The sequence below is a fragment of the Salarias fasciatus genome, chromosome 20 (assembly GCF_902148845.1).
Source record: "Salarias fasciatus chromosome 20, fSalaFa1.1, whole genome shotgun sequence".
Classification (NCBI taxonomy): Eukaryota; Metazoa; Chordata; class Actinopteri; order Blenniiformes; family Blenniidae; genus Salarias; species Salarias fasciatus.
Genome location: NC_043764.1, coordinates 1,631,283 through 1,642,215, shown reverse-complemented (window position 1 = coordinate 1,642,215; position 10,933 = coordinate 1,631,283). Strand labels below are relative to the sequence as shown.

Here is a 10,933-nt window from a genome sequence, read left to right as displayed (position 1 = left end):
GACTCGCTGTCCTCTCTGAAAACCCTAAAGGTTGTGCATATAAAACACCCAGTGACCAGATGGGTCTGGATGTGACACTGCCCAAAAGCACTACGGAATGACTTATTGAACCATTTCCACACATCAGCAACTTCACTCAGAACAGGAAGATTTCTGAAGAAAGAATATGAAAACAAAGTAATTCCACTGTTCGAGACAGAGATAAACACGAGTTTTCAAGCTACAGACCAGTGTCCGTCAAACGTCTTGGAAAAACATCTGTTAGCAGGTTGGACAAATTCAACAATAACATTTTAAAGAGTTCTCGATTCGGCTTCAGAACTTCACTTCAGGGATACTGACGCCCTTGAACAACACTGGATTAAATGCGGAGTTCCTCAGGGGTCCATCCTGGGACCAGAACTATTCAATTTCTACATCAGCGACATTATTTCTCCACCCAAACTGCTCAAGTGTGCTCTTTTCACTGACGATACCACTGTATTTTATCCTGGGGATGATTTAACACAAGAATACAGCAAAATAAAACAATGGCTTGATGTAAAGAAACGGTCACTAAATCCGGGGAAAAAACACATTTCATGATATTCAGTAACAGAAAGACAAATGGAGTGAGGGAAACTAAGGTTCTGGAACGTGAACTGGAAATCACAAATAAACTACACAACAGCAAAAACATCAAAAACAACTGCAGAGATATAGCAGGTGAGGGACGTGCCGCATGAGAAAAACACTTTACACGCTGTCTGACTCTCCGATGGCTCCACATCTGAACGACTGTGTTGAAGTTTGGGGAAAAAGACATTCAGAGCCGACAAGACAATTATTCAGCCTGTTAAAATGACTGGAGTTTCAGGACAGATCATGGAACAGAAGAGAGTGACTCACTAATGAACCGAACACAGGTGAGCAGCTCCGTCAAGACCATCACTCTTCACCCCGTCTGTTTACATGGGACTTTTTATTCCTCTATAAATCCCAATAAACCCTAATTCTGCTCTAAAATATGTATGAAAACGCCTGAAAACTTTATTCAGAATTACCGTATTGGCCCGAATATAGTACAACCCTGATTATAAGACGACCCCTCTTTTTCAAATATCATTTTGAGAAAATAAAAATATGTTGAAGACACTAAGGTTACTCATAAGAGAGATATTCTACAATTATTCTACGCTCAAAAGCTCACAAGAGAGAAAACATTTCACGTGATTACAAAAGATGGATCGCAGCATACATCACTGTCTAAAAACTAAACCAGTCAGTATTTAAAATCAAAGCCGCTAGCTTAATGCTAACTATTAATGGAAACACCATTGACATGCTAACGGAATTAGCATCTGTGTTGAAACTTCAAAACAAACGGCCAAACTCACAAGTATCAGTTCCACCTCCATCCTGAACATCAACTAAGTATACTCGAGTACTTACAGGCAGGTATTTTTGATGCTGTTTGAAATGAAGCTCAGAAAAACCAGCAGCAGCCACACTGCTCAGTCTTCTTCTCTCACTGCTGCAGGCTGACTCTCTGTCCAGCTCACTAGCTCCCCCTAACGGGGGGCGGAGCCACTGCATGAAGCAGAGGCAGGACAGCTCCCCGGGACTCTGGCTCCATCCAGTCCTCCATCAGAGCACCACCCCGTTTTAGAGAAAACCATTCCTGGAAAAAAACATCGTCTTATATTCGGGCTGATATGGTAAGTGAAATCCGAACAGAAGGCGGATTTCTGCAAATAGGTGCGTTCATGATGGAAAAGCCAGAGGTAGGCGGAGCTAGACGAAGTAGACAGCGCAGCCGTGGGGCGGAGTTATAAGTCTGCCTCCAACTCGGACGGCCCTATGGTTCTCCATGTTTGTGTTTCTCATGACTCCCACCGTGGGGGGTGTGTATTTATGCAAATGAAGCTTGTTATCATTGATGAGGAGAGGGCTGGGGTCCAGTCCCCTCCCTGTCTGAACCAGAGCGGTGGGCCAGGTAGCGGTGAGTTGCTCTCCAGCAGCTCACAGCGGCTCCTCTGGGACCGATCTCGTTCGGGTCTTGCCAGTTTTCGACGCCCTACGTAGGTCCTACGTATCAGTGACGCCGGGCCAAATCTGGGCGGGGCGGCTCAAAAGTCTGCCTCTGGTTTTCTCACGTTGAACGCACCTAATGATTCGACTTCATTCTGTGCATGCTCCGCTGTGATGACGCAATATTCCAAGATGGCGGCCCGCAGTCCGTGTTTCGACTTGTGTGGAGACAATTTATTTAAACCAACACTAAGGAACTTTTAACCTTAATAAAACATTTTAATATCTTTTGTGATGATACATCGACTTCCAGCAGCTGAATGAGCCTCTGTCCGCCTGAGGGCGTCAGTGTTGCTTCACCTGGACTGAGCAGCTGTGAGGAGGGTGGGAGGAACCCTGCTCACTGAAACACTCCACATGTGCGGACTGCTTTACGGCGTGCGTCACATCATGATAGAACATTGTTTAGCCACCATTAGATTCATGACCTCGTCGCTGTCCGTCCTTCACACAGCCACTGGAAACAAATGAAGGCGAGTTCAGTCCGACAGCACGCCACCGGGAGCAGCATTTTACCACGCCACACGCTAGGCCTCATGGGAACTGTAGTATTCCTTCAGGCAAAGCACTACCGCTTTGTCCACTGGCGCCGCCAAAATCAACCAAAACTGAAAGTTCCTTAGTGTTGCTTTAAAGGAGCACAGCGCAGTTTTAAATATTAAATTATCAATTATTCACACCCACACACGTTTTCACCTTTGCCTGATGGGCAGCAAGAGCTATTTCTGCAAGATCGCAGTCACTCCTGTTTCCCTGTGCAGGGCACTGAAGGCACAGTAATGTGAGTGATTCGGGTACGAATCGCTCTGAGCCTGACGTAATGCGCCTCCCGCTGGCCTGGTATCCTTAAGTTTCGTTTTGTCCGCCATTACTCCGCCAGATGCTTAGCAGCAACAACTGAGCAGTACTGAGGCTGGAGCTTCCAGAAAGTCAGAACAGACCGGCTTCGAGCGCTGCCTCAGCTCCACACAGACCCACCAGGCAGAAGAAACTTACATTTTACTGAGCGCTGCTAAAAGAGCGAGGAAGGAGTTCCCCTCTTCTGTGCACATACATGGACGCAAGCCATAGACACGAGTGTTTCACTAAGCTGCAGTTACGCCTAAGGCCTGCAGGGGTCGGTGTTTCTCATAAAATGAGCAAAGTGCTTAATGCACCTTTAAAGGCAGTTTTAGAAGAATTGGACATAAAGAAAGGAGCGGCTGGACGGCAGCAGAACAACGCGGACATTTTCAAAGCTGCAGCGTCAAAGTTAATCCAGAAAGAAAGATTAGAAAAACACCGTTTACTTCCTGGAGACGTCACTACGTCACGGCCGCCCCGTCCAATCAGAACGCTGCACAGACCACGGCGTGAGAGAGGATTTCATTCTTCGTTTTTCCCATGAAAACACCAAGATCAGGAATATAATTCTGAATTACTTAATTCAGAATAAATCAATTCTGAATTAAAAACACCGGGGAATCACACTCATTCTGTCTGTTTACTACGTTGAATGAAATGGTTTTTTTTTTTGTTGTTTTCTGTTGATTTCCGATGCTAACATGATGAAATGCGATAAAGGGGCGGAGCTTCTGCTCCTGTCATCCATGTAGACGGAAATGTTCTCTATTGACCGATTTGTCTCGTCGTCGCTATAAACACGGCTTTAAACACGTAAGAGAAGAGTCTGGACCTGTTCTCCACTCAACTTTTATTGGGTCACATCAACAGGTTCCACTAACACTCATGAAGAACAGAGAGAACGTCACCGGGGCTTCAGGGCCCAATAAATACGCATAAATACCATGAGAACACAGAAAAAAAGAAAGGATTCACCTGATTCACTGCTGGAACGGAGGATTTTCCCTTCAGCACTCGAAACAACGATTCACCAGCAAACAGCTTCAGATCACAACAACGCCTCCCTACGTACAAACTGCTGCTCAGCGCCACGCCGCCTTCCACTGCGCGCCGACGCCACGCTCAAACGCCGTCCGCCGTCCTCCTCCTCGTCCTCACCTCCCCCTCACCGCTCTGAGAACTCCCAGCACATTTCATCCATCAGGAACCGAACGCCGAACGACCCAACCCCACAAAGGACAAGAGGACAGGAAGGACAAGAGGACAGGAAGGACAAGAGGACAGGAAGAAGAGGACAGGAAGGACAAGAGGACAGGAAGGGGAGGACAGGAAGGACAAGAGGACAGGAAGGGGAGGACAGGAAGGGGAGGACAGGAAGGACAAGAGGACAGGAAGAAGAGGACAGGAAGGACAAGAGGACAGGAAGAAGAGGACAGGAAGGACAAGAGGACAGGAAGGGGAGGACAGAAAGGACAAGAGGACAGGAGGGACAAGAGGACAGGAAGAAGAGGACAGGAAGGACAAGAGGACAGGAAGGGGAGGACAGGAAGGGGAGGACAGGAAGGACAAGAGGACAGGAGGGACAAGAGGACAGGAAGAAGAGGACAGGAAGGACAAGAGGACAGGAAGGGGAGGACAGGAAGGACAAGAGGACAGGAAGAAGAGGACAGGAAGGACAAGAGGACAGGAAGGGGAGGACAGTGGGACTAAAGGACAGGCTGTTCCAAAATGGTACCCCTTCATACTGAAACTCTCTGAAACCAGTTCAAACCGGTTTGGGTGAGTTGGATCGGTGTTTCTATTCATCAATATGATCGATGGCCCGGTTCCATTTATGGGTCAAGGTGTGACCTCGAAAGGTCAAAGAGCAACAGAGGACGGAGACGGGTGGAGGAGAGAGAGGACAGAGAGGAGGCTGAGGGGCGGGGGACAGAGGGACGGGGGACAGAGGGGCGGGGGACAGAGGGACGGGGGACAGAGGGGCGGGGGACAGAGGGACGGGGGACAGAGGGGCCGGGGACCGCCGGGCGGTCACTCGGTCTGGGGGACGGAGATGGCGGGGCCCTTGGGGTCGTCGAAGCGGTCCATGGTGCGGAGCTGCAGCACCATGTGGAGGCCGTAGAGCAGCAGCAGCAGCAGCAGCAGGCCGGTCAGCAGCCCCATCCACACGCCGGGCGAGAAGAAGCCGGCGCAGTCGCTGGCGTAGGAGAACTCGGCCACGCGCAGCGAGAAGCCCTGGACCTGCGGGGAAGACCGGCGGGTCAGTACCGGCCGGGCCCGGGTCCGGGCGCGGGGCCCGGAGCGCCGCCTCTCACCTGGAAGTCCCGGAACGACACCCTCCACTGGTTGGCCGGGTCCTTGGCGGAGCGCGGGACCAGCAGGGGCCACCGGGAGCTGCTGACCGACTCGCAGCGGAAGGAGTACTCGGCCGGGGCGTAGACGCTCCGGCTGCCGTTGAACGTGGCCCTGGTGCCGTCGTAGTCCAGCTCCACCGCGTCCATCTGGAACCAGCGCCGCGCCGACACCCGGTAGAACCGCTGGCTCATGGTGAAGCTGCGTGGGGGGTGGGGGGGGGGGGTGGGGGGGGGGGGGGGGGGGGGGGGGCACCGTTAGAGCGCCGGTTCTGGTTCCACCGCGTCTCGGGTTCCTGCTCAGACTCACGTCAGCTTGAAGCTGCGGTGGCCCAGAACGTTCTCGTAGTTCAGGACGAGCCTGTGGGGGGGCAGAGGGCGTCAGCGCCGGGGCGGCGGGGGAGGGGGGGCGGCAGCGAGCGGCGGGCAGCTCACCGGGCTATGCTCTCGTTGCAGCTGGAGCCCTGCAGCCGGGGGCTGACCCCCTCTCCGAAGGTCGCCGGGGTCAGGTCGTGGTCCTCCCAGCGGCCGCCGCGCAGGATGCCGACCGTCAGGCCGCGGGCCCACAGCAGGATGCAGGTCCGCTCGCCCTCCTGCACACGGAACGCCGCGCTCAGCGCCAACACAGCAACACGCCCGCACACAGCGCCCGACACCTGCCGGCACCCCGGCGCCACTGCAGCCAGCACTGCAGAGGTGCACTGTGGGTAATTCACTAACATCAGGAACCCCAGGACGGCGACGCTGGACTCGGCGGAGGTTCAGGAGGGTTTGGTTTTTCAGGGTCAGCGCAGAGGCGGAGCCTCAGCGGAGACGGGGTGAGACGGGGTGAGACGGGGTGAGACGGGGTGAGACGGGGTGAGACGGGGTGAGACGGGGTGAGACGGGCACGCCGACCCCTGACCTGCAGGAACAGGGACTGACCTTGAACTCCACCGGGCTGTAGGTGGAGGACGCCTGCTCCTTCAGCTTCCGCTGCCTCTCTTGCTCTCTCGCTCTTTCCCGGTATCCTCCCCTGGCCTGCAGCAGCGAGCGGCCTCCGCCAAGCCCCGCCTCCAGGGACAGGGACGCCCCCTCCTGCAGGACACAGACAGACACAGACAGAATCATCAATTATGACAGTAAACGATGTTTTTATCGTGTTGATCCACTGCTTGGACCACAGTGAGAACAGAACAGAGGAGAAGCGTCTGTCAGATTCCTCCGTTAAAGGAGGGTTTTATGCGAAATCCACTTTCTGAGCTCTGTGTAAAGCCGTAGTGTCGGTTCCCCGTTAAAAACACTCATGGAGTTGTTTCCTGGAGCATTCAGGCATATCTGAGCTGAATCTCCCCTGGCAGCCGTGTTGAGGCTGAAATGCTCGGTGCTGCACAGCTCCGCCCATAATGCACAGCTCCGCCCATAATGCACAGCTCCTCCTGCACAGCTCGCTGCCCCGCCCCTCTCCACTCTGAGGGGGGCGTGTCTCTAAGCTGAGGAGCTTCTTAAAGAGACAGGGACTCATCTCCAGCGTGTGAGGCAGCCTGATGCAGAGGAGCTCTGGTTTCAGTTGTTTTTGATCCGAGCAGAGCTGGAGGCTGATACTGATACAGGGTGCGCAGCAGTGTAGGTTTTTTTGCAAAGAGCTGCGATGTGAAGCAGTAAACAAACCCTGAGACACATGAAGACATTCTTAACAGGGATGAAAAGAAAGGCGGAGACAGACGAAGACACTGAGTCAAAAGAGAATTCAGAGTGCAGAGAGGCAGGATCCACTCTGAGGGCAGAGGGCTGCGAGTCTGGCTTCTCTGCTGCTGCTGCACTGAAGACCAGGTCCAGGTCCCAGGAGCTGAGAGCTGCAGGATCCTGCTTCAAACCTCCTGAGAAGCTGTGCTCTGCAGAACCTGCTCATCGTAGCCATTAATTAATTCTGCTTCCTCATTTTGATAAAAAAAAGGGGGGAAAAATCAGCACAAATTGTTTTATTCATTTTTGTTTTGTACAAAAAAGTGTTTTAAATATTGAAAGTTAAAGTGTTTTATATACTGTGCTCCTGAGTTCATGTTGCTGAAGTGAATTTGAATTTATTATTTATTGATTTTGTTTAATTTGATTTTCCAGCAGCAAATGGAGCAATAAGTCTGTCAAAATGTTCACAGTTTAAACAAGGATATTATTATTTTTTGAATTTCAGGCAAATTGATGCTCTTAAAATCTTTTCTTTTACAGACTAATAAACAATGTTAATAAAGTCTCTCTTGTAAGTTGAACTGTATCTCTTTCTTTTTGTTTTCTTCCATGTTAACAAGGATGTTCTGCAGAGGTGAACCTGGAACCGTTTGATAGACAAATGCTATTATTTATAGTTGCAGTGAGAGTGGGTGGTGGGGTGGGGGGGTGGGGTGGGGGTGGGGGTGGGGTGGGGTGGGGGGGTGGGGTGGGGGTGGGGGTGGGGTGGGGTGGGGGGGGGGGTGCGAGTTGTTTTCTTCTTGCTGGGGGGGGCGTAACAGAAAATAATTGAGAAGCACTGAACTAGATGAACTAGTAACGCCGTCACTCCCGTCTCAGACCTGACAATGGAGTTCAATTCGCCCTGGATATGCAAATAAGCAGACATGCAAATTAGATGATGTCATTTAGAACTTATAAAACAATCTTCCGATTTTTAAGATACCAAAGCGAGCGATAAGAAAAGATAAGAAAAATAATTATATCGTAATGTGTTCGGGGTGTGTTTTCTAGCGTTTTTAATTCACTAAGACACACACACACACACACACACACACACACACACACACACCCTCTGGTCAGCAGACTCACCCTGGACGGCCGCAGCGCTGTGTAAACCGCCGTGTAGGGGACAGCCTGCGTCCTCATGATGGACAACACCTGACCGATGACCTCGTCTGGAACAGCAGGCGAGGAGCAGAGTGACACACATACACACACACACACACACACACACACACCAAACACACACATACACACACACACACCAAACACACACATACACACACACACACACACCAAACACACACACACACACACACACACACACACACACACACACACACACACACACACCAAACACACACATACACACACACACACACACCAAACACACACACACACACACACACACACACACACACACACACACACACACACACACCAAACACACACACACACACACACACACACACACACACACACACACACACACACACACACACACACACACACCAAACACACACACACACGCCCGGTCTTGTATTTCTATCCTTGTGGGGACCGTCCATTGACTCCCATTCATGTCTAGCCCCTAACCCTGACCCTTACCCTAACCCTAACCCACACCACAACAAAGCCTAACCCTAAAGAAATGTTTTTGCACTTTTACTTTTTTCAGTAACAACAACATGGTCAAGAAAACACTGTTTCTCCTACTTAGGACCGGAAAAAGGTCCCCACAAGGCAGGTCGTTCCACGTTTTGCTATCCTTGTGGGGACATTTGGCCCCAACAAGGATAGAAATACGAGAACACACACACACACACACACACACACACACACACACACACACACACACACACAGCTCACCGTTCCCACTCAGCACTTCTTTAGCAGACATCAGATCAGACCTGAAAGAACAAGAGAGGGATTTAAAGCTCGAGTCTGGAGTCTTGAAAGAGAGAGGTTTTTTTTTTAATCCAACGTCTGGAGGCTCCGCCTCCCTCTGCTTTCATGAGCGACCAAGCCACGCCCCTTTAATTGTGCACGCTACTATCCGTGGGGTGAAAATGAGAGCCTCCAGTCCTGCAGCATCCTCCATGTTGAGCTGTTTCCGGTGGATGTTCAGCAGACGGCGGATATATCTGCTGCAGAGCTAACTCTCCTCTGCTGGGCGAGCGACGTGCTCTCTGGCTGCTCCACACTGACTGACAGCAGGACAAGGCGGAAGCTCGAAATCTATTGGCTGACGCTGACCGGCGCTTTTTCGGATAACATGGGGGTCTATGAGACGAAGGCGGGGCTCATAAATAAATATTTATGTTGCTTTATGCTGATGTTATATTGCAGTATGAACCAGACTGACACACTGAAGCTCTGCTGAGAAATGATTCATACGTTGGAAACAAACGGAAACTCCGGACACCAGCTTTAAGGAGTCCTTCACCTCAGAATTCCATCCTCTGTGTGTGTGTGTGTGTGGTGTGGTGTAGTGTGGTGTGTGTGTGTGTGTGTGCTGACCCGATGCCGTAGGGCAGCCGGAACACCAGCAGAGCGGGGGACGAGGCGTTGAGCCTCAGCTGGCTCAGCGTCTCGGGGTCCATGTAGAGCGGGGACGTGTCCAGCTGCTCCTGCAGCTGGCCAATCACGGCGCCGGAGGCGGGCCAGGACACGGCGGGCAGGACGAGTGGCGAGGACGAGGACGTCAGCGCTCCCTGAAACACACCGGGACAGACACGACAGTGTGAACCCCCCCGAGAGGCCCCCGGGCCGCCGCCGCCGCCGCGCCGCCGCCGCCGCCGCCGCTCACCTCCAGGTTGGGGAAGACGCTGTCCTGCTTGTTGCCGAACGCTCCGCCGTACATGGTGAAGTCCTCCACGCTCATCTGCACGACACACACACCCAACATGGCGTCACACTGCTGGGGGACGTCTGGGGGGAGGAGTCAGGGCGAAACGCCACCGAGGCGTCTGAAGCGGGATCAGTCAGAACCGAAGAGCCGAGCGGCCCGACGGAGTCAGGCGCTGTTCCACGACCAGCACGGACCCGCGACACACAGAACCCTCGCCGGGCGGCCGGCCCGGTCTACACGGCACATATCTATGGTGCCCACACACCGCCCTCTAGTGGCGGCTGACGGAGAAGCAGCGGTCAAGCAGTCTGGAGGTCAGAGGTCACACATCTGAAAGGAAGCTGAGCAGCAGCACATCGGATTCAACGCGTGGTGACTGGTTCCACCGGCCGACGTAGATCAGAGCGGCGCTGCTCCACAGCGCTGAGCACATCCAGACTCTCATGCACACTGGCTCCGGCCCGGCTCCGGCCCGGCTCCGGCCCGGCTCCGGCCCGGCTCCGGCCCGGCTCCGGTCCGGCTCCGGCCCGGCTCCGGCCCGGCTCCGGCCCGGCTCCGGCCCGGCTCCGGCCCGGCTCCGGTCCGGCTCCGGTCCGGCTCCGGTCCGGCTCCGGCCCGGCTCCGGCCCGGCTCCGGTCCGGCTCCGGTACGGCTCCGGCCCGGCTCCGGCCCGGCTCCGGCCTGGCTCCTGCCCGGCTCGGCTCCGGTCCGGCTCCGGTCCGGCTCCGGCCCGGCTCCGGTACGGCTCCGGCCCGGCTCCGGCCCGGCTCGGCTCCGGTACGGCTCCGGCCCGGCTCGGCTCCGGCCCGGCTCCTGCCCGGCTCGGCTCCGGTCCGGCTCCGGTCCGGCTCCGGTCCGGCTCCGGCCCGGCTCCGGCCCGGCTCCGGCCCGGCTCCGGCCCGGCTCCGGCCCGGCTCCGGTACGGCTCCGGTACGGCTCCGGTACGGCTCCGGCCCGGCTCCGGTCCGGCTCCGGTCCGGTACACCGCAGCACTGTGATTCACACCGCCTGCGGTCTCTCCGCAGTCAAGCCGGAGGAGGTTGCCAGGTCTGTCGTTATCCCCCGTAGACAATTTGAAACCCGTTTTACCCAACAGAAAGCAGCCAAA

The 10,933-nt window shown here is 54.0% G+C and overlaps 1 protein-coding gene across 2 annotated transcripts in view; it reads right to left on the bottom strand.

The window, feature by feature from the left end:
• Nucleotides 1-4,493: 4,493 nt before the first annotated feature.
• atp6ap1a (ATPase H+ transporting accessory protein 1a) overlaps nucleotides 4,494-10,933 on the bottom strand; it is an 8,314-nt gene continuing 1,874 nt past the window's right edge. Inside the window, exons 3-12 of one of the 2 annotated variants that reach the window (XR_003933772.1) lie at nucleotides 9,784-9,858; nucleotides 9,495-9,688; nucleotides 8,844-8,884; nucleotides 8,064-8,149; nucleotides 6,189-6,341; nucleotides 5,700-5,857; nucleotides 5,575-5,625; nucleotides 5,229-5,466; nucleotides 4,882-5,154; nucleotides 4,494-4,851 (exon numbers count right to left, since the gene is read on the bottom strand). Coding sequence is in view for 1 of the 2 variants with exons in the window: in XM_030119225.1 (XP_029975085.1) it covers nucleotides 4,945-5,154; nucleotides 5,229-5,466; nucleotides 5,575-5,625; nucleotides 5,700-5,857; nucleotides 6,189-6,341; nucleotides 8,064-8,149; nucleotides 8,844-8,884; nucleotides 9,495-9,688; nucleotides 9,784-9,858 (1,206 nt within the window). In the remaining variant the exon portion in view is untranslated. Of the gene's footprint in view, nucleotides 5,155-5,228; nucleotides 5,467-5,574; nucleotides 5,626-5,699; nucleotides 5,858-6,188; nucleotides 6,342-8,063; nucleotides 8,150-8,843; nucleotides 8,885-9,494; nucleotides 9,689-9,783; nucleotides 9,859-10,933 lie in introns of both variants that reach the window. The other variant, XM_030119225.1, reaches the window with a different exon arrangement.